Below are 24718 nucleotides of genomic sequence, written 5' to 3'. Positions count from 1 at the left end.
CATCCCGTAATTATAAGTTTACTGGATTTGCTGTCCATCTCCCACCAGATTTCTAAGTTCCAGAAAGACATAGATCATGTGTCCTGATATAAAAAATGTATACCCAGTGCCTATCTCACTATCAAATACATACTACAGGCTCAATAAATAATTGCTGAATAAGTGAGAAAGGAAAGGTGATACACCAAGTGCCTCTAGAAGCTTACTATTTTGAAAGTCTATTCTGTTTCATTGATTTAGCCTTCTGTTCCTGTGCCAGTATCGCACCTTTTAATGTCAATGGATTTTAAAAATATGTATCATCATCATCACCTGCTTAGCCAATTTCCTTCATTGTTCTTCCTGCAAATAAACCACAAAATCATTTAGCATGTTTCAAGAGTATTTCCATTGGGGTACATTAAATTACAGATTTGGGGAAGACTGACATCTTAATTTTAGTCTTCCCCCCGTCCTGGCTGGGGAAAAGTGGCCTTTTCTCCTTGATTCCCCTTACGAAACTCTGTAAGCTCTTTCCCATTCTTCTATAGCGTGCAGGTCCTTAAGTATTCAAACCAGTTATCAGCTGGATAAGACAGAGATGGCGAGTTTATCCATACCACCTCTCATCAATTGCCTGATTATTTCTCAATATCACCTTATATTGATCTCATTATGTCCATTCACAGCTTTGACAAGTCCAGCTCATAAAGAACTACAATGATACTTTTCACCTTAGGATATTTGATGCTTTTATCTTTACAATATGCTTCCCCTGTGAAGGCTCTGTCAGCATCCAGTCCAGACTTGTCCCTTGTAAACTGCTTGGGTTCAGCTAGTAATGAGCTTCACCAATTCCTCCCTACTTACTAATAAGTTAAGGAGTAAATCTGACATGCCTGGAACAATGGATGAAAAAAAGGAGCTGTTTTGATTGACAACTCTCAATTCAACTGTGAGCCAGATTTGTATAAAAACTTTGTTTTTAATCACAGATAGGATAATTAAGGTCCATAAACTATCCGACGATACAGGGAGCTGGCCTCTTCTAGATGCCTTTTTAAGGATGGTTAAATATGGGGAAAGTCAAGGGAGATTTGGGGAAGTCTCATGAACCAAACAAAAACACCCCGCCTACAATAACATACATCCTATGCCTACTGGAATACTTCCTTTTTTGTGTCAAATTTTTAAAAAGCATCTCTCTTTTTTTTCAAAGACAAAATACTTGAGGATTATTACTGCCATTTTCAGCACCACAAGGGGGAGCCAATACACACAGCTTATTAAAAAAAAAAAAACCCACTGCCATCAAGACGATTCTGACTCATAGCAACCCTATAGGACAGAGCAGAACTGCCCAACAGAGTTTCCAAGGAGCACCTGGCGGATACGAACCACTGACCTTTTGGGTAGCAGCTGTAGCACTTAACCACTACGCCACCAGGGTTTCCAACAGCTTATAGAGCAGACCAAAAACCCAGTGCCATCGAGTCAATTCCGACTCACAGAGACCCTATAGTACAGAGTAGAACTGCCCCATAGTTTCCAAGGAGCACTTGGCGGATTCAAACCGCTGACCCTTTGGTTAGCAGCCGTAGCTCTTAACCACTACGCCACCAGGGTTTCCCTATAGAGCAGGGAATACAAATTTATAGATGAAAGAACTGGGACTTTAATCTTATGTAGCCAGGCAGGTCTTGAGAAAGGAAGCTTGAGTTCTTCAGGAGAGAAAACTCTCAAATAAGCAAAAGACTAAGATGTAAGAATAAGACATACCACTCTATTTAGTAGGATTTCTTTTATGTATCTCTAGCAGAGTTTTGGAAACCCTGGTGGCGGAGTGGTTAAATGCCACGGCTGCTAACCAAAAGGTCAGAAGTTCAAATCCACCCGGCACTCTTTGGAAACTCTACAAGGCGGTTCTACTCTGTCCTATAGGGTCGCTACGAGTCGGAATCGACTCGACGGCACTGCGTTTGTTTGGTTTGGTTTAGCAGAGTTTTGGAGATCTCGTCACCCATGTGTTGAAGGAATTTTTGGTGGTTATAATAAGTAATGAGGTGTTAAGTTTTCCACAATGCAATGGAATTGTCTAGCCCCAAATACCAATACCCCTGGTGACAAACTCTGAAATTCTTCAAATTTCTTATTAAGTTTAAATCTAGGTATTTCATGAGTTTTGCTGTTGTTGTTATTATGAATAGGCTCATTATTCTACAGTATTGTAATCTACCTCATTACTACTTCTGAGAACTGAAAACAATGAAAATTTAACTCAGGGTTAAGTATTTTTGCCCACATTTCAACTTATTCAACCAACATTTATTGAGTACCAACTATGTGTTTGTTAGACAATGGCAATATAAAGATAACATAGATCCTTGCTGCAAAAAATTAAGTGCATGATGAAGAAACTTATGCATAAGTATACTATGACTGGTTTTACCTATACATAATATAGTTACGCAAGGAAAGTTTCACAGAAGAACTGAAATTTGAGCTAAGTCTTGAAGATGAGTGGAAAAAACAGAAAGGAGAACTGGCATTCTAAACATGTTTTCTGAAGAAATCATTTCCTCTTGCCCTTAATTAATTTTAATTAGTATGACTGTGTCTCCTACTAGATGATGCTATGTTACCACAGGTATGCCCTGCTTTTTGAAACTTCACTTTACGCCACTTCACTTTTATGAAAAACCTACATTCGGGACTGTTTTCGCTAACTGAAAGAAATCCAAGGAGGATTTTCATTTTTACGAGAAAAGGTGAAAAAGCAGAAATAACACACAGCGTTGTCTTGCAGTAAGCCATCAGAGGTCGTGCACACCCCATTAGCCAGAGTGGCCTCGCCAAGCTCCTTCCCCAGGAACTACACTCAGCATCTCAGCGTCAAGCTGCCATAACTTCGAACTGAGTCTATAAGTATCTGTGCTTCATCTTAATTTATTTTGTGCATCCGTCATCAAGACGTGTCCTAAGGTATCAGAAAAGCCTAAGAGCGCTACTAAGGGTTTCATGTGTTGTTGCCATTAGATGTCATTAAGTTGGTTCTGGCTGACAGCGACCCTGTGTACAACAGAATGAAACACTGTCCAGTCCTGGGCCATCCTCACAATAACTGTTATGACTGAGCCTATTGTTGGAGTAGCTGTGTCAATCCATCTTGTTGTCGGTCTTCCTCTTTTCTGCTGACCCTGTACTTTACCAAGCATGATGTCCTTCTCCAGGGACTGGTCCCTCCTAATAACATGTCCAAAGTACATAAGACAAAGTCTCACCATCCGTGCTTCTAAGGAACATTCTGGCTATCCTTCCAAAACAGATTTGTTTGTTCTTCCGGCAGCCCACGATATAGTCAATATTCTTTGCCAACACCGTAATTCAAAGGCGTCAATTCTTCTTTGGTCTTACTTATTCATTGTCCAACTTTTGTAGGCCTATGAGGCAACTGAAAACATCATGGCTTGGGTCAGGCACACCTTAATCCTTAAAGTGACATCTTTGCTTTTCAATACTTTAAAGAGGTCCATCAAGTCGATTCCAACTCATAGTGACCCTATAGGAAAGTGGAGAACTGCCCCATATGGTTTCCAAGGAACGCCTGGTGAATTCAAACTGCCGACCTTTGGGTTTCCATCTTTTATAACAGATCTGCCCGGTGCAATACTTAGTTTGATTTCTTGATTGCTGCTTCCACAGGCAATGATTGTCAATCCAAGTAAAATGAAATCCTTGGCAACTTCAGTGTTTTCTCAATTTACCGCAACGTTATGTGGTCCTGTTGTGAGGGTTTATGTTTCCTTTACGTTGAGGGGAAACCCTGGTGGTGTAGTGGTTAAGTGCTACGGCTGCTAACCAAAAGGTCAGCAGTTCGAAACCACCAGGCACTCCTTGGAAACTCTATGGGGCAGTTCTACTCTGTCCTATAGGGTCGCTATGAGTCAGAATCAACTCAACGGCAGTGGGTTTTGGTTTTACATTGAGGAGCAATCCATACTGAAGGGTGTAGTTTTTGATAGTCATCTGTGTTTCAAGTTCTTTCCACTTTCAGGAAGCAACGTTGTGTCATCTGCAGATCACAAGGTGTTAATGAGTCTTCCTCCTATCCTGATGCCCTGTTCTTCTTTATATTGTCTACCTAGCTTCTCAAATTATTTGCTCAGCATACAGACAGAATAAGTATGGTGAAAGGATACAACCATGACACACACCTTTCCTGACTCTAAACCACGCGGTATCCTCTTGTTCTGTTCAAACAACTGCATCCTGGTCTATGTACAGGTTCCACACAAGCACAAGTAAGTGTTCTGGAATTTCCGTTCTTCACAGTGTTATCCATAATCTGTTATGATCCTCAGAGTCAAATGCTTTTGCATAGTCAATAAAACGCAGGTAAACATCTTTCTAGTATTCTCTGCTTTCAGCCAAGATCCATCTGACATCAGCAATGATATCCCTTGTTCCATGTCTTCTTCTGAATCTGGCTTGAATTTCTGGCAATTCCTTGTCAATGCACTGCTGCACCTGCTCTTGAATGATCTTCAGCAAAATTTTACTTGTGTGTGATATTAATGATATTGTTCAACAAATTTCCACATTCTGCTGAATCACCTCTCTGGAATGGACATGAATATGGATCTCTTCAAGTCGGTTGGCCAGGAAGCTGTCTTCCAAATTTCTTGGCATAGACAAGTGAGCGTTTCCAGAGCTGCATCTGTTTACTGAACATCTCAATTGGTATTCCATCAATTCCTGGAGCTCTGTTTTTTACTAATGCCTTCACTGCAGCTTGGACATCTCCACTCAGTATCATCAGTTCCTGATCATATGCTACTTCCTGAATTGGTTGAACATTGACTAATTCTTTTTGGTCCAGTGACTCTATGTATTCCTTCCAATTTCTTTTGATGCTTCTTGCACCTTTCAATATGTGTCTATGTGTTATTCAGCATGATTTGGTAGGTTATTTTTCGGTTCTGGGAATGCTCAAAAATTTTTCCCATATAAATTAATGCCAATTGTTTCTTCGCTTTATGCTCTGCTTTCAGATAACAGGAGAAACCTATAATGGCAACTGCAATTGTGTGCTGGTGTGATTAACAAGGCCTGTATTTCTTTTCACATTATGTACGTAAATGAGACTTAGTATTTGTAGAGTTTCTCATTATTTGAAAATCAGTCTTAAGTTCACAATTTTTCCATCACTTTTTCAAATTCACCATATTTCTGACTGTTCTATGCCATAATAACACTGTGGTTTTCCACAATCCTTCCTTATTTGACATTTATTAACTCCAAAAACCAAAAATAAATTGGCACAGGTTGAAATATTTACAACACAAGCAATAAAAATGTAACATTTAAAGTTCATCATGATGCCAAAGTTTCATGTTGCATGCTGTCTGAGGTTATTAGAACTTCTCTAACAATATCCTATGACCAAGCTCTGAGTGACCTTATTAAAATATAAAGTCTTTAAAGAACACTGAAAGAAGCTCAGCATGTACCTGTAATGTATAGTTGACTGGGAGTTTTCTGCAATAGTACAGTCGGGTGATCTGAAGAGCACTACATGTACACAACTGTGGATCCGTCATAAGAATACAGGCTATACTGCTGGTAGGGTAAACTGGTCCAACCACTCTGGAGGACAAGCTTAGTCAAAGTTTTGAAAATGTACATACCCTTTGAATGAGCAAATTTATTTCTAGGAATTTATCCTAAAGAAAAAAAATTAGTTAATGTAGAGGGGTACATGATCGGAGCCTTTGTGGTACAGTATTTAAGTGCTGGCTGCTAATCGAAAAGTGGGCAGTTCAAACCCAGCAGCCACTCCTCAGGAGAAAAATGAGGCAGTCTGCTTCTGTAAAGATTTACAGCCTTGGAAACCCTACGGGGTTGTATAGGGTTCATTATGAGAGAATCAACTTGACAGCAATGGTTTTTGTTTGGTTTAGAGGGGTATATACTTAAGGATATTCGATGAAGCATGGTTTCATAATACTGAAAAGTTAATACTGGTCTAAATTTTTGCTCACGTATTTTCTAATTTTATTGCAATTCATTTGTAAGGATTTCTTGCAGCTATGTGTAATATTGGTAACAAAGAAATGTCAAAATAAATGCAACAGAATATTATAAAGTCATTTGAAATTATGAAAATCTACCTGTACTAACAGAAAAAGTCAAGACAATTAGGTAAGAAAAGCAGGCAATATTACATTATGCATAGCTGCGTTATCTAACATTGTAGCAATAGTACATGCAGATATTTACATTTGATTAAACTTAATTAAATTTAATTTCAAATTATATTTAAATAAAATTTAAAATTCAGTTCCTTTGTTGCACTAGCCAAATTTCAAGTGCTTAACAGCCACACGTGGCTAGTGCTACCATATTGGACAGATCAGATACGGAACATTTCCATGATCACAGAAAGTTCCGCTGAACACAGCACAGGCGTTCTAGCCCATCTTTTTAAGAGAGACAATGAAAATAACGGAAGAATATATGCATAGCAAAATAACTGGAAAACATATATAACCAAAGTTAATAACAGTTAAAAAAAAAAAACAGTTATCACTAGGTAATATCACTTTGGATTTTAAGTACTACTTTGCTCACATATTTTCTAATTTTATTACAATTCATTACTAAGGATTTCTTGCATATTAAAACCATGTTTTTAAACATGAAAACCTTCAAAAATAAAAGTGCCTTCACTGTACATAAATATTTCAGATTTTTTTCCAAAAGGAGAAATTATGGAACAAAATATGAATTTAGAAATACTTATTTAAACTTACTGTTTTGCTGCTTTGGGACTATTCCACTTCTTTAACTTACTTCTTCACATTTCGTTTTTAAAAAGGATTTATTCAGACTCATACAAACAGTGTTGTGATTTTCCTCCCTACCCAAATGTGAAAATTAACTGAAGTCTCTGACCACGTGTACAGAAGTTACTATAGCTGTTAATTTTTTTATGCTTCCTTAAAATGAAACATTACCTATAAAAGTGAAAAATTATCAAATAGTCACAGTCATCAGCTAAAGCCTAGGCTTCCTCTCTAAAAAGTAAATCACAGTGTGTCTCTACACACCAGTCTTTCTAGCTGTGCTTCCATAACAGCAACTGGTTTTTATCACATACCTTTTACGGCACGCAACAGTTTACACGAAACCGCAGGGCATCCATCCATTACTGCTATCAAGGACTTTTAAGCACACCTAAACTGTGATGATTACCTACTTCCTATCATTACTTTTTAAAAACTGAGAAATAGTTATTCAATTCTGGCTTTGTTGTGTGCATCTCTATGAACAAATCTAGAGGTAAGTAACAAACCAAGAAAATTCTGTGCCCCTCTAGCAACAAATGCATCTATAGAAATACAGGAGGAAAAAAGAAAAGACTCAGAAACTTATCAAGTCAGCATACACACTAGACAATGTCATCCCATACAAGAGAGCAATTCAAAATAGAAATCAGAGAGACACTACATGCAAGAGAAGAAATTCCCCTCCACTAGCACTGTAAAGCACATGAATTTATCTAGGAGCTGACTAATCAGGAAAAAAAAAAAAACAGTGAGACATAACAACTTAAAAAGTGGTCACTCACCTCCCTCAACATATTGTTCTCTTTTTCCTTCTGCTCCAAAAGGCTTTCTAGGTGGTGGACATGCATCTCTGCCTCTGCCAGTCGTCTTGTTCTCTCATGGTCTTCCTCAGTTGCCTTGGCAGAAAGTCCTTTGCTCTGCAACATCTCCAGAAGCTTCTTGATTGATTCATCCCGTGCATTTAGCGTTTGCTTCTGAGTCTCAATACGCAGCTCCATTTCCTCCAGAGTCTTTCGAAGAAGAAACAGCTCCTTAGCCTGGCGCTCATGCTCGGCATGTAGCCTCTGGAAGTTCTCCTCCGTCAGCTCTGCCACACAAGGCTCACCGGTCCTACTGCTACTATCTTGCTGAAACAGCTGGTTCAGGTCCCTCTGGATTCGCAACTCATCCTGGAGAGCCTGGATTGTCATCTGCATGTGCTAGAACCAAGACAAAAGGACAGCCCCAGGTCAGTGTTCCTTATACAAAGGAGCAAAAAAGGTGCAGATTCTTTGACCCTTTGGGAGGAGTCAGGAAGTCGTCTCAAGAGCTCTCAGAACTCTGCATTCAGCAAATCAGGATTCATGTTATTCCATTTTACATCCTTTAAAAAAATAGATGAGATAATCTGTTAAAAAAAAAATTTTTTTTTTTTAATGTCAGTAATTCAATTTATGTTTATTCCCAACAGGGAGGAGGATAAATTAGATAAATCGACAGACCTTCACTTTGCATAAGGCTTGATAAAATAAAGGAAACTCTCCAAAATTAATACAATGTAATACATAGATACTGAAGTTGAGGGGAAAGGGAAGACAGGGAAAATCTACAGGAATGAGAGCACATTCATGAAAAAATTCCACCAAAAAGTACAAACATTATCAAAACACAAAATGGCTTTCATGTATTATAAACTTTAAATAATAAATACTAATACTTAATGAGTATTTATTCCAGGATATAAAATATTTATTCTATATGCCAGATTGTGCCAAACACTTTTTATATGTTCATTTAATCCTCACAAAGACACAGGTATTATTTTGATTTCATAAGTAAAGAAACTAAGGCTTAGAAAAAAAAAAATTTGACCAAGATCATACAATGATAATAGCACTACCAAACCAAACCAATCCTCCCAGCCCACTGAAAGTTACACTAACAAATAGCATAACTTGAAGTTTTAAGAGAGAAAGAGGATGTGTGAACTTGTTATACAAGGGAAGATAACAACTTGGGTGAATAATTAAATGAAGATGTTAAAACAAGTTAAGCTGTTTGAGGGGGTTTATTCTTAGCCCATATCAATGAGTTTTTTGGGTTATCCCTAATGAAGGTATATGAACCTTTAATCTGAATGGATACGCAAATTCTAGCACATTATACAAAGAATTCCAAATGGATGTTACATCAAGAATCTTATTTTTAAGAATGAAGAAGCAACAACAAAAAGATCACTCTCTGAATTCCAGATGAGGCCTGTCGGTGTGCCATAGTGGGAAGAGCACTACAACATGATCAGAGGACATGAGTTTTGGTTCCAGCTCCCATATTGACTAGTTATGTCATCCTGGGTTTCAGATTCCTCATATTTAAAATGAGAGTACTAATACCTGCGTTATCTTTCCACAGTTAATATATCATGGAATTCTTTCTGATGCGTGTTTTAAAAACATACATTGTTTAAAAATGTTGACAGACTGCAAAATTGTATAATAAAAGTTTCAGGAAATGATTTGGCAAGTGTATGAAGATACTTGTTTATAACACTGACAACATCAGACTCAATCAGTTGTATATTAATAGATGATGGGTTAAGTAAATGAGTAACGTCCATACAATTTAATATTATTGATCAATTAAAAATAACAATGTACTCGAAAAGCTAAAAACAGAACTACCAGATGAACCAGCAATTGCACACCTAGGTACATACCCAAAAGACTTGAAAGCAGGGACTCAAACAGATACTGGCAGACCAATGTTCACTGCAGCACCATTCACAATAGCCAAAAGGTATACAAAACCTAAATGTCCATCAAGGAATGAATGGATAAACAAAATGTTATACATACATACAATGGAATACTACTCAGCCAGTAAGAGAAATGAAGTCTCAATACATGCTACAATATGGTTGGAGCTTGAAGACATTATGCTGAGTGAAATAAGTCAATCACAAAAAGACAAATACAATATGACCTCAAAGTTTCTTAGTGATTACCAGGAGCAGGCAGAAAGGGGTAAATGGGGGGGGGGGAGGGTTATTACTTATTGAGTACTGAGTTTTGGTTTATGGTGATGGAAAAATCACATTGACTAGGGGTAGGGCTGTGAAGCCAATTAACATAATTTCTGTCAGTTAAGTAAAAAGCTGAACTGGCAAAAGTTGTGTGACAGATATACTTACAATGACAAAAAAAGAGAGAGAGAGAGAGAGAAGCTGCTGAGGCTGCTTATGTACAACCAAACACACCTCATGAGATTTGGTTCCTTGGTTCCAAGGTTCAGGGGCATGGTTTCATGGGATATCCCAGTTAACTGGCCTAATAACATGTTCAGTGCTTCTGTTCCACCTCCTAATTCACTGGATATTGCTTGGGTCTTAAAAGCTTACAAGTGGCCATTCAAGGTACAATGACTGGTCTCTCTTCATCTGGAGCAACAGAGGAAGAAGGGAAAATCAGGAATAGGAGGAGGAAATGGAATGTGTGTGATTAATTGCCTCCATGAACACCTGCCTCCTCTGCCGTGAGACCGAAAGAACTGAATGGTGCCCAGCTACCATTACTGGACATTTCCACCAAAGATTCTGTAGAAGAATCCTGTTCAAAAGGGGTAAAATGCAAAACAGAATTTTAAATTCTCATGGACACCAAACTTTCTGGAGACATAAAGGCTAGATGAACCCCTAAAACTACTGTCCTGAGATAATCTTTAAACCTTAAATCTTCTTAAAGCCAAGCAAAAGTTTAGCTTAAATAGTAAAGAATGTCTGCCTTGAGCATGGTGCCCTTTTAAGATCTATCTATATGAGATCAAACTGACAATAGCAACTCGAAATATTAGATAGGAAACTTAGGGGGCAGTGAGTTTATGTTAACAGAGGAGGAATAACTCAGAAAAGAAGGGTAAGAATGGTTGCACAACTCAAAGAAGGTAATCAATGTCACTGAACTGTACATATAGAAATTGTGGGACTGGTGTATGTTCTGCTGTGTATATTCTCAACAACAAAAATAAAATAAATAAATAACAATGTAGATGTATATTTATTGACCAAAAAATATGGTCATGATATACTGTTTATAAGTGTTAAAAAAAAAAAAAAAAACAGATTATATAATACCAAGTACAGGATGATCCCATTTCTGATTTACAAAAAACTGTATATGTAAAGAAAAGTCTGAAAGAATATAAACAATTACCAATGACTATCTCTGGGTACAGTGGCTTCCCGGTTTTTCTTTATACATTTTTGTACCATCTAAATCTCCTCCGGTAACCATGTAATCCCTTTGTAATCAAAATTGACATTTTTACCTAAAAATAAGAGACCTTAATAGATGCCGCTTGGGTACAAAACACTGTGCTACTGTCTTTGTAAAAATGGGAGGAAATAAATATTTATTAGTATTGTAAATGAATAACAAAATATGTTTATATAAGAAATAAAAATATTTTGAAAAATTATAAATTATTAATAATTGGAAAAAAAAGAAAAAACTAGAATGGCTGAGAGACAGGTTATACGAAGAAGTTTTCACTATATTTTATTCCTCTTGAATTTTTTAATAACAGCTTTCCTGAGTTACATTGTGAAACTTGCAAAAGTCAGAACCTGTGTAAAGCAGAAACTTGTCAGAGAAGAAAATCTCAAATATTTTCCATTAACAGAGAGGGACAGAAAAGTGGTAAGACTGCACCCTGGCAAAGGCAGGAATACTTACCAGACCCAGAAAAACAAGGAACTCCTGTCAAGCTCTGGCTCTCACAGGTTTCACTATAATTCACGTACCATAAATTTCACCCGTTTAAAGGGTACAAGTCGAAGTTTTTATCATATTCACAAAGCTGTAACATCGGTCATCACTACATAATTCTAGAAGATTTTCATCACCCCAAAGATAAAAACCCATACCCATTAACACTCATTCCCTATTTCCTCCTTACCCCAAACGCCCTCATGAATTTTGAACCATATAAATGCATTAGCCATTCAAAAAACAAATTAAATTCATTTTTAAAAGATGCCTGCCAAAGAATCCCACTGTGTGACTACTACAGCATTTACTATAGGGTTGCTATGAGTCGGAATCGACTCGACAGCACTGGGTTTGGTTTTTGGGTTTCACTGATAAATAGAGTCTCTGGATAGCGCAGTTAAGTGCTCAACTACTAACTGAAACATTAGTAGTTCGAACCCACCTAGAGGTGCCTAAGAAAAGGCCTGGCGATTTGCCGCCGAAAGGTCACAGTCTTGAAAACCCTATGGAGGGCAGTTCTACTCTGCAATATACGGGGTCTCCATGGGCTAGAACTGACTCTACCGCAACTGGTTTGGTTTTTTGGTTTTACTGAAAATATTTAGATTTGTTTTCATTTTTCACTCTTATAATAGGCACTTTTATAGGTACATCTTCACACACATATCCAAATTTTTCTTGGGGATAAATGCCCAAAGATGAAATTGCTGGTTCAGAAGGTATGCAGAGTCACAATTCTGAAACAAATTATAAATGATTTCTAAAATGGTCTGTAAGTTTTCATCAATGTCTGGGAGCAGCCATTTCCCCATACTGTTGATAACTTTGGATATTTTTATTCTTTTTTAATCTTTGGGGAAACCGTGGTGGCATAGCGGTTAAGTGCTACAGCTTCTAACCAAAAGGTCGGCAGTTTGAATCCACCAGGAGCTCCTTGTAAACTCTGTGGGGCAGTTCTACTCTGTCCTACAGGGTCACTATGAGTCGGAATCGACTTAGGGGCAACAGGTTTGGTTTCTGGGTTGTTTTTTTTTTTTTTTTTAAGTTTTTGCCAATCTGATGGGAAGGGGTCTCATTCTTGTTTTGTTTTGCATTTCTTTGATTATAAGAGAGGCTGTAATCTAGTTTCGCATTTACTGACTACTTTGTATTTCTTCGGTTACTCGTCTATTCTTGTTCTTTGCCCATCTTAATACTGGGATATTTAGCTTTTTTTCTTCATCCATTTTAAGAGTTCCTTATATTTGGAAAATAACTTTCTACCTGTTGTGTATATTATAAATATTTTTCCAAGTCTGTCGTTTTTCTGATAACATTATTTATAGTGACTTTTAGAGTCAGGTTTTTTTTTGTTTTTTTTTTTAATGAAAAGATACAAACTTTTTCCTTCACAGTTTTTTGTTTTGGTAATATGCTTAAAAAGTACTGAACTTTCAATTCTGGTAGTTCAAACTATTGAAAAGCATTGCTTTTTCTCACCAAGAATAAACTTACAATATAATTATCAGGTATTTTAATTCATGATTTTTTAAATGTATTTAACTGTAAGCGTTGCCTTTTAAAAATTCTTAATAGTTGCTGGAGTTCAAGATCCTCGACAAAAAGATGAATCAAAAGGCTAATTCTCTGAAGCCTATAACTAATCCTGGATTCCTGTTTTACCTTTAAAGGTAAAAAAAAAAATCCAGACACTCTTGAGGGCTTTCATCCCAAGGAGAAATATCAGAAGTTAAATTCAACAAGGAAACTGACTTCCAGGTACAACTATTCCTCCATTTTTAAGAATATTCATCACCACCAACTCACTTAACTCAGGAGAAATAGGTGTTGACTACAGCTAACAATTGACACTTTAGTACATATGACTAAATCAAGTATGGCAATTACTATTTTGATGAAGAAGGAAAGCACAATTACTAATGTGTCTATTTCTTCAGTTCTACTGACATTCATTTTACTATGGTGTAGAACTACAGCAAGGTTCTGCCAGTAGCCTAGAAGGCTACACAGCAACTTTCTCCATTGAAATATGAATCAACATTTCTTCTTTAGGCTTCATTCAAGCTAGCTTTACTTTATAGAAGAATGCATCCCAGCTTCCTTGGGTGATGAAAGCAGGCTAGAAGCCAGGCTACTCTTTCACTAACGTATTCATACATAAGATAAAATGAGCATATGCCCACATCTCATACACATTTACGATGATCAACCAAAAACAGACATGCTGAATTTAGTAGAAAGATCTCAGTTGTATGATATCAGGAAAATTTCTATTTGTGAATTCTGCTCATGATACACTCCAAACTGATTTCACACTTCTCACATCCCAAATTTTATACTGACACCCATTAGTTCACATCTTTTGATTTAGGAAATAATATTGGACTCATTATTCCCTGTCTTTGAGCATAGAGAACGTGACCCAGCTGGAGATGGATTCACAAGGACTCACAAGGACACATCAACTGAGCCCTGAGGTATAAAGACAATAGATGGAATAATCTTGGAAAATATCTTTTAGGGAAACTTTCACATAAGCCAGAACACAAAAGACTTTCCATTCTTATCTTTTTTCTATTAACATTTAGTGAACAGAAATTTGTTAGACCAATGAAGACCTTCCTGACTGTCCTTACTGAAACCTGTACCAGTGATGTTAAGAAAGACAATTCAAAATGTAGGATCACAGTTTCTAGCCAATTTGTGAAAAGGTGAAGCTTTCAATGGTTTTGCCCATTTGTAATGTTAATGTATACTGATGACTCTGTAACCTTCCTGGGACTCGGGCAGACATGGCTGTGGCAGCATGCTTGTTTTCCCATTGCTTACTCCGTAATATTTCCCTGGACTCAGGCAGACATACCTCTGGCAACATGCTTCGTCCGCTTCTGAACTTTTGTCCTTTTGAATATATGCCGAATAAAACTTTCTTTTTGCTTTACTAAACTTAGAGATGTTTTTTCCCCTACAACACTTTGTACTTAAACACTTAATCTGGAAAGGCTAGAAGAATAAAAAAGAATAGCTGCCTAAAATCTACTACAAGGGTTGTGCCATTATTACACCAATCTGTATCTCAATGAAATGGCAAGATATTATTTACAACAGCAATGAAAATTCTTAAATCTATAACACTCACTATGACTTTTATTAGAAAAAATAATACATTCATGCAACAACGACAACAGATCACAAAAAAAACCTACACTTATTTTAGATAAATATGAGAATTTCTTTGGAGCAAAATTTCCAACCAATAAACCATCCTTAATTTCTTGGAGCAAGAGAACACTGTGATCCAATTTTTCCTGATTTCTAAAATGACATTAGTATTTTGTCTAGAGCTATTTTTAGTTAGAGAAAAAGAGTATTATAGAAACATGAAAATGGCCATGAATACAAACAACATATCCACAGAGAATTCAATGCACCATTTATTAAGATGACAACAGTAAGAGAAAATCCCAGTACTGTACCCTATTATAAATGATAAATTATGACCATACATACATTAAGTAAGCTTAATTAATAATGTAAGATGCAAAAGAGCTTACACTAATTCTTACTGAAGTCACTCAAGTCAAGCTTTTGGGTTCTCACACTACCCAGTGTTCTGATCTGTGCTGCCATAGCACTGTATGTGTGTGCCTAGAATAGCACTTACCAGATTGATCTGTAATTTATCTGTTTGCTTCTGTTTTCAATAAACTTTCTAGGACTGGGACTTTCATCTTTCTATCCTGGGGCACATATAAAAATGAAAGATTGACATAAACCAATCTGGAGATACTATTTTGAAAGCAAATGGCATCTGGATAGTAGATTCAATCCAAGACCCTGGAAAGTCATCTCTCTCCCCTAAAAAATAATACAGTAAATTACTCTTATTTTGTAATAACTAGTTATTCACAAGGCAATACAAATAATTTTATCATAAAACCAAACTGGCCAAAACATAAGCCTTATGAAAATGTTAATTATATATTCTAGGTTTATGCGATGTTTGTCCTATAATGAAAATGAAGGGAATCATTTTTAGATAATTACCAGTCCACGAGAATCATAGTTTTATGATTTTACATAAAACTACAGCACAGAAAAAGTAGAGAATAGAGCTCTTGTCCAAAATAATGCGTACAAATTGGTAATGCAGATTTGTTACACACACACATTCACTCACCAGTACTATAACCTATTATAAATGTTAAATTTAAGAATAATATTAAAAAAAAGGGACACATAATAAAGTACTTATTATATGTATAAAATATTCAAATGAAGTTTAGAACCTATAAGATCACTATGACAGCTGGACTCAGAAATCTTTATTTCTATGAAATTAAGTGTTCTAATTTCTATTATTTTAGAAGTAACTAGGTAAGTAATTTAATGAGTGTGAACCTCAGAGACTCAGACAGAGAAGAGCCTCTGACATCATTTATTTCTCCTGTCTGTTCGTCCAGTGCTCTTCCAGTAGATAACAGAGATTTATTTCCTTTGCTGCAAAGTACACTACAAGCTCTCAAATTTTAAACCAAACCTAAGTTCTCAGATTGGGCCAAACACCAGCAAGAGACACACTCCAAAATGCAAGAAAGAACCACACCAGAACTCAAGATGGATGTATTAAACTGACATTCTCGCACTTCACTTTGATCTTACTGAGAAAGTTATTCTTTAAAAAGAAGAAAAAAAAATGTCAGAGTCAAGAGAATGATCAAGCAATTACGGTACAATTCTAGCAACTACTATCTGTTACTCAATTCAGGAAAAATAACAGCATTCTATCTTTGCACTCTAGTGACAAAATATTCCTGAGAAACATCAAAATTTGGGCAATAGGATTATATCAGGAATAGACATAATCTATCCTAATGCTAATGCTAGCACAACATAGAATTGAAATTACAGATTAAAAAGCAATGATACCAAAACAACGAAGCTCTAGGATCATAAATACATTCTATATACTATGGGCTCATCAAGGCAATCGACAACTCAAGTAACAATAAACTGCTTGTAGTACAAGTTCTAGAAACCCCAAATAGCTTTTAATTACCCAAACCCTCATGTATTTCTTATTCTCCCCTTAGCCTTTTCTTATGCAGCCTCCTCTGCCCTTTCCCCACTTTCTCTCCTAGCTAATTCCCATTTGCCCTTTCATTGTCAGCTCAGGTATCACCTCCTCTAGAAAGCCTTTTCTGATTTCCCAATAGATGAATGAGATGAGCCCCCTCTATTTCCCCATAATGTCCTCAACATATTTGTATTGTGACACATTATAATTTTGATCTGTTTAGCATCCTCTTCAAACCATAAGCTTTTTGAGGCAAGTATTAATTCTTACTCCTCTTTGCATCCCCACTACACAGCACCACGTCTGGTACAGAGAAGGCCCTCATAAAAAAAAAAAGTTTGCCTAATTGATTAAATGAATGATTAACCAAAATCACAATGACATTTCTTTTCTTCTTTATCAATAAGGGAGAAGGAATGAAAACGGAGCTACAACAAATCGCAAGTGCCATCACACTGCTACGTTGCTGCTGCTGTTGTTGATGTTAGCTGCCACTGAGTCAGCTCCCTACTCATGGAGACCCCATACAAAACAGAACACAATGCCTGGTCCTGTGCCATCCCCATGATCAGCTGTGGATCAGAACACTGTGATCCACAGGATTTTGATCATCAGGCCTTTTTCCCTAGTCCTTTTTAGAAGCTGCACTGAAACCTGTTCAGCATCATAGCAACACGCAAGCCACCAGTGACAGTTAGTTGGCGGTTGTACATGAGGTATACTGGCCAGGAATTGAACTGGGTCTCCCATGTAAAAGGCAAGAATTCTACCAATGAACTACCAACAACTTGTACAGTGACCATATAATGGCCATCTTCTTAACGTAGGTGATAAGATTCAAGTCTCTAGGGCATCCTTCCTGGAAATTGGTTTAATTTAATCATCAGGTAGTCCTGTTAGTACACAGATAAATGAGAAAAGGGAAAAAAATGTAAAAAGGGAAGAAGAAATTAGTGGAGGAAGAAAAATATGGAAGGAGAAAAGGACAGTACCCCAAACCAGAAATTACAATAGTAAAATTATCATACTAAGCAATGTCAGGATTGGAGAGATTCATTCCATTAAAAACAATATCAAAATAACTAAGAAGAAAAAGGTTCCAAAGTAAAATCGACCAGCAGAAAGATCCCCTAACAGCCACTTGCTTAGTATCTGGCTTAAGAACGCTCAGCAGTAACAAGCAATGGCAGAAACTACAAAGTGTCAAAAAGATACTGCTTATTTCAGCAGCATTTTAAGTATCAACCTCACTTCTTGCTTCATTCCCTACAACTTAGAAGTTTCAAACACCTGTCTACAGAGGCAAATAAGGAACAAAAGATTCACAAATTTAGTCACTAAGATACTAGTGTAAACGAATCAACAACAGAAAAGATGAAGAAAGAAAGGAGACATAGGTGATTCCACCACTCAGCTATGAAAGCATTAACAGCTAATCTTGGCAAGGCTGTTACTGGAAATGGGCTTTGCTAAATGAACACACATCTGGAGGCAAGAACTTAGCCATCTGAAGGGAGTCCTGCTGACATTCAGCTGTAGCCCACACTGCAAAGCTGACAGGGGCCCACGTCTGTATCCAGCAGAGCTATGTCAACACTGAAGTCACTGTGTACTCAAAGCTTATCAGAAGCTATGGATTATCCTTCTTCTTCACCAGCATTTTCCTCCGGAGAGAGGGAGGAAGAAAAGAAGCATGATACCAAGGGAAAGGACAAAAAGACCGTGACCTCGCGGTGTTACAGAAAAGCACTCACGCACAGTGCAATAGTTTAAGGTGATTTCACATAAACCACCACCAAAAAAATTTTAAATTAAGATGAAGCCAAACAAAATCACTTATATAAAGAATATTCTCTGGGGGATAAGAGAATATTTCTATAGAAGAACAGCATAAAGCATATACAAAGAACATCAGTAAACCAGAATAAGGTAACCAAAATTATCCATATTTTTTTCAAGACTTACATTGTTAGTAATGTGTTTTTCTATAAAAATCAAATCTAGCTATTAAGCAAATCAAAATGAAACTGACAGACTACAACCGATAATCCACTGCAGGAGACCAACTCCGGTATTTTTAAATAATTTTTGCCTTCTCCATTGGTTTGCTAACATTGCCCTCCCCATCAAGGTATTCTCATAAGCACGTTATGCTGGTTTTTTTACAGCTTTATAATCTACAATATATTAAGAAAAAAAAGCACATACCGAACTGACATATACAGTTGATAAGTATCATATGACTACACATATATGTATATATATATACACAGACACATACGTACAGGAAAAAGACTAAGAAAAAAACTAAGTATATTTAAGGGAGAATATTAACAATGGTTATCTCTGTACAGTTAGTATTTATAATTTATTCTTTGTGTTCTTCTGCAGCTTTTACCATGGGTATTTATTACTTCAATGATTTTTTAAAATAAAAAATTGATGTCAGAAAAGGAAAGAAAAAAGAAGGGTCAGATGCCCAGCTTGGAATCTTTGTATCTATAGAACCACTAACCATGTAGTAATAACTTTTGGTGGAAATGTTGCTATTTCACAAAAAAAGCCAAATGACTGTGCATTCAATTCCATCAATAAGGAATAAGGTCAGAGTATTTTCAAAGAAACCTTTGAATTATGAAACTGCTTTAGCAGAGCCCTAGCTTCATTCTCTGAGGCATGAGAAATTTTTTAAATCAAAAAATTCTATCCAAAGAACAACGATGAATCCATGAAACATTTCATAAGACGGAGGAATATGGAAGGCATTATGCTAAGTGAAATTAGTTGCAAAAGGACAAATATTGTATGAGACCACTATTATAAGAATTCGAAAAATAGTTTAAACAGAGAAGAAAATATTCTTTCATGGTTACGAGAGTGGGAAGGGAGAGAGGGAGGGAGAGGGGTTTTCACTAATTAGACAGTAGATAAGAACTATTTTAGATAAAGGGAAAGACAACACACAATACAAGAGAGGTCAGCACAACTGGACTAAACCAAAAGCAAAGCAGTTTCCTGAATAAACTGAACACTTCGAAGGCCACTGTAGCAGGGGTGGGGATTTGGGGACCATGGTTTCAAGAGACATCTAAGTCAACTGGCATAATAAAATCTATTAAGAAAACATTCTGCATGCCACTTTGGAGAGTGGCGTCTGGGGTCTTAAATGCTAGCAAGAGGCCATGTAAGATGCATCATTTGGTCTCAACCCACCTAGAGCAAAGGAGAATGAAGAACACCAAAGACACAGGTAATTATGAGTCCAAGAGACAGAAAGGGCCACATAACCCAGAGACTACACTAGCCTGAGACCAGAAGAACTAGATGGTGCCCAGATACAACCGATGACTTCCCTGACAGGGAACACAACAGAGAACCCCTGAGGGAGCAGGAGAGCAGTGGGATGCAGACCTCAAATTCTCGTAAAAAGACCAGACTTAATGGTCTGACTGAGACTAGAAGGATCCCAGAAGTCAGGGTCCCCAGATCTTCTGTTACCCCAAGACAGGAACCATTCCCAAAGCCCACTCTTCAAACAGGGATTGGAATGGACTATGGGATAGAAAATAATACTGGTGAAGAGTGAGCTTCTTGGATCAAATAGACACATGAGACTATGTGGGCATCTCCTGTCTAGAGGTCAGAGGGGGTCATAAGCTGGCTGAATGGACACGAAAAGAAACAGTGGAGGAAAAGGAGTGTGCTGTCTCATTAGGGGGAGAGTAACCAGGAGCATATAGCAAGGTGTATATAAATTTTTGTATGAGAAACTGACCTGATTTGTAAACTTTCACTTAAAGCACAATAAAAATTAAAAAATTCTATCCATGGAATTTTAAATCTATTTCTCCATATAAGGCCTTATGTTTCTCCATTAAACAAAGACATCCTCCCCAAAAAAGCCCTTTGTTTTTTAATTTATAACTTACCGCCATTTTGAAGACATCACAAGATTATCGAAGAAAGTATATGTAAAGAGACCAACTTCATATTCTACATATACAGAGAATATGTAAGATGTATACCATCTTGCACATTTCTTTTAAAATTCTCACTACCAAATGTTTCCCACAAGAAACCTGCCATCTTTAGCTCCCATGGTATGAAATAAAAACGAACAGGCTACAAAAAGGCTAAGGCTCCAATGAGAAGTTATAACGAAGATCAAACTTGCCAACTGGGGAAAAAAAAAATTAATCTGCTAATTGGATTATTTTATACTGAAGAATCAAACTGATAAGCAATGAGGTATACAGTGGGAAAATTAATAAACTTACCATGCTGATATATTTTAAGGTTTCGGACCTTTAAAAAACAAAATTATAACTAAAATCAGAGCTTCAAGGGCATATAAATGAAATTGAATTATATTTCCTTTGGAGGGGAGGGAAGGCTTTAACATCATTCTACTTCATTAGAGGAATAAAAATGATTCCACGATCTCCATCTATGCTCTTTCCGACCTTGCCTATTCCTTTTTCCACTATAATCTCTCTCTGAAAGAGGAATGAGAGAATAAACAGAAAATATTGGAAAGAATTCTAATTCATCTCCTCTCACCCTACATCCTAAAATGATATCTTTGCCTGAGAATCCTCACAAAAGGCAGCTACTTTAGTCTTAGTACCAAAGTTTTACTCTTAGAACCAAAGTTTTACTCTTAGTACCAAAGTTTTACTCTCAAAGATCCCTGTAAAACTATTTTAGAGATAAGGAACCTAAATATTTAAAAGCCACAATAATCAACACTCTTCCTGAATATATGTATTAAACAAATGTGTGGTAATAACAGATTCCACTCTACAGACTAGTGCCAAAAAAACATGAAACCGTAAACTACCCAAGGACAGTATTTTATCCAAGAAAAAAAAATAACTCGACAGCCTGATCCTGAGAGGCCCTTGGCCACCCTGGGAGTTCTTGCATCAAGAACACAAAAGAGCCTATTTCAGACAGGCTTGCCTGTAAAGACAGGGAGGCAGTGCTGCTGAAAATCAACATCATCAAACAGTGAAGAATAGAGAAAAAAACTGAAGTGTGAATAATCATTCAACGATTGAAGAAATACTTTTAGTACCTACTATGTACTGGGATTGCTATGAGTCAGAAATGACTCGATCGAAGGTCAGTGAAGCAGGGCCAGGGGTTTGGGGACCATGGTTTTAGGGGACATCTAAGTCAATTTGCATATTAAAATCTATTAAGAAAACATTCTGCATCCCACTTTCAAGAGTGGCCTCTGGAGTCTTAAATGCTAGCAAGCAGCCATCTAACATGCATCAATGAGTCTCAACCCACCTGGATCAAAGGAGAATGAAGAACACCAAAAACACAAGATAATAACGAGCCCAAGAGACAGAAAGGGCTACATGAACCAAAGACTACGTCATCCTGAGACCAGAAGAACAAGATGGTGCCCAGCCACAACCAATGACTGCCCTGACAGGGAACACAATAGAGAACCCCTGAGGGACCCGGAGAACAGTGGGATGCAGACCCCAAATTCTCATAAAAAGACCAGACTTAATGGTCTGAGACTGGAAGGACCCTGGTGATCATGGCCCCCAGACCTTCTGTTGGCCCACTACAGGAACTATCCCCGAAGCCAGCTCATCAGACATGGATTGGACTGGACAGTGGTTTGGAGAGGGATGCTGGTGAGGCGTGATCTACTTGTTTCGGGTGGACACTTGAGACAACGTTGGCATCTCGTGCCTGGAGGGGAGATGCGAGGGTAGAGGGGCTTAGAAGCTGGCAAAATGGTCATGGAAGGAGGGAGCAGGCTGTCTCACGGGGCGGAAGTAATTGGGAGTATGTAGCAAGCTGCATATGGGTTCCTGTGTGAGACACCGACTTGATTTGTAAACTTTCACTTAAAGCACAAAAAAAATTAAAAAAAAAGAAATGACCCTACAGTAACAGTTTTTGTTTTTGTTTTTTTAATTTCCCAGGATAAGAGTCATTAGTCAAATACTAATAACATACATATATATACACATACATAGACACACACATACATATATACATACACACACTTATATATTAACTACAAACAGCAACAAAAGTTACAAGTTCAAGGTACTAAGAGAATACATAACAAGAGGACCTGACTCTCCCAGGAAAAGTTTACCAGTGAAAGTGATTTTTGGGGCTGAATGAAATTTGAAGAGTAAGTTAACTTCTGTTAGCTAAAGACACGATGCTTATTTTATAAAGAGAGGGCAGCACATGTGAAGTCCCTGAAGGGGGGGAGGCGTGGCACATTTGAGGAATTACAGACTGAGGCACAGAGGATTTAGGCAGTGTGACAAAAGTTTTAATGGGTTTTCAAGGCAGTAGGAAGCCATTTAAGAGTTCTGAGCTGAGGACTATCATCACCAGCATTTATCAAGTGCTTACCATGCATCGGGCACATAGTACCTCATTTAATTCTTACAACAATCACATGAGGTAAGAATTATTATCATAGCCATTTTACGGATGAGGAAACTAAGGTTTGAGGAGACCTGGTAACTTTCTCAAGGTCACATAACTAGTGAGTGCTACAGCCAGGATTCAAATCACCACATTTACATTTTTTAAAAGCTGAAACTGGCTGTAAAGTGACTGCACATTAGGGGGAAGGAGCAAACCTGGAGACAATTAGGAGACGGTTGCAGTAATCTAAGCTAACAATGATGATGATCCAAACTATGGCAGTGACAGTGAGGATGGAAAAATGGATGGCTAAGAGAAAAAAAAAATCACCGTGATTTGATTGATGGGGGGGAAATGAGGGAGTCAAGGAAAATTCTGAAGTTTTCTGACAACCTGGACAGGTGGCAGTACCATAAACAAAAATGGGAAACAATTTTAAAGGACCAAATTTGAGGAGAGATCATGAATCGAAATTAAAGTTGCCTCTGAGATACTGAGAAAAGGTTTCAAGTGAGCAACTGCATATGTGGGTCTGGAACTTGGAGAAATGATGTTGGCTAAAAATATAAATGTGGGCGGCTTTGGTACACAGATGTGAACTGAAGCCACAACAGTGAATGAACTTCCCTAGGAAAAGAAAATGAGTAAGAGGAGATAGAGTCACGAGACTGATTTTACATTCAATGAAGGCCGAGTATGAAAGGCTGGCAAAGGAGGCAGAGGAAAGTTGGGGAAGTGAGAGAATCAGGAAAGGACAGTGTCACAGAAACTAAAAGAAGTAAAAGGGCTGTCTCTTTAGGTTACGGGAAGACCAAGGAAGATTTCGCTCTACCACTACTGACTAGTCTCGCTGGGTTCACAACAGAGGGTCCTGGACAGTGTGGGAGAAAACTGTAGAACCAAAATTCAAATTCATAAAAAAGATCACACTTACTGGTCTGAGAGAGACTGGTAGAATCTCTGAAACTATGGTCCTTAGATACCCTTCAAACCTGGAACTGAACCCACTCCCGGAGATCACCTTTTAGCCAAACAATATACAGGCCTATAAACTGACAATAATGCCCGTGAGGAATGTGCTCCTCAGAACAACCAACCATAAGAATTAAAAGGGCAGCAACTGCCCAAAAACGAAGTTCAGAAGGCAGAAAGGGGCAGAAACAAAATATATATAAATCATTGAATGGGAAACTAATTTGCTCTGTAAACTTTCATCCAAACCACAATAAAATGTTCAAAATAAAGACTTATAAAGAATTAGCTCTAGGTACAATTCCTGCTTCCACCACTTTCTTCCAGATGACTTCAGTGAAGTTACTTAACCACTCTAAGCCTTAATTTATTCATCTATAATATGAACATTATAAAACTTACCCTACAGTTATTATAATAATTAGCAATAACATATAGAGACAGTACTTATCATATTGTAAATTATCAATAAATGGTAGTTACTACTGTTGTTAGCTAGCTATAAAACTAAAAGGTTAGGGTAGTGGCTTTGCACGGCTCTATGAGGCCCTGGGGGTTCTGGAAAGCATCCTCAGGCCATGCCTGCTACCGGCAATACGGGGGGCTCTGAACTCCCCATTCCTGTCTCAATCAGAACAGCACTGCCTTCTTTTTTATTTTATTTTTTTTAAAATAAGTTT

At 37.4% G+C, this 24718-nt stretch overlaps 1 protein-coding gene and 1 long non-coding RNA gene across 15 annotated transcripts in view; one reads left to right on the top strand and one right to left on the bottom strand.

Annotated features, from left to right (window-relative positions):
- The window catches only part of LOC135231260 (uncharacterized), a 36149-nt gene extending 30605 nt beyond the window's left edge, over nt 1-5544 (top strand). The window contains exon 3 of the long non-coding RNA XR_010321940.1: nt 5031-5544. This is a non-coding gene — a long non-coding RNA (uncharacterized LOC135231260). The remainder of the gene's footprint in view (nt 1-5030) is intronic.
- ERC1 (ELKS/RAB6-interacting/CAST family member 1) overlaps nt 1-24718 on the bottom strand; it is a 528761-nt gene that overhangs the window by 423811 nt on the left and 80232 nt on the right. For 12 of the 14 annotated variants that reach the window (XM_023548994.2, XM_064284767.1, XM_010590789.3 and 9 more), the window contains one exon: nt 7610-8026. In XM_023548994.2, the coding sequence (XP_023404762.2) occupies nt 7610-8026 (417 nt within the window). Of the gene's footprint in view, nt 1-7609; nt 8027-9522; nt 9614-10062; nt 10243-24718 lie in introns of all 14 variants that reach the window. The other 2 variants (XM_064284770.1, XM_023548997.2) reach the window with 2 other exon arrangements.

The sequence above is a fragment of the Loxodonta africana genome, chromosome 4, assembly GCF_030014295.1.
Source record: "Loxodonta africana isolate mLoxAfr1 chromosome 4, mLoxAfr1.hap2, whole genome shotgun sequence".
Lineage (NCBI taxonomy): Eukaryota > Metazoa > Chordata > Mammalia > Proboscidea > Elephantidae > Loxodonta > Loxodonta africana.
This window is presented reverse-complemented; position numbering and strand designations above follow the sequence as displayed.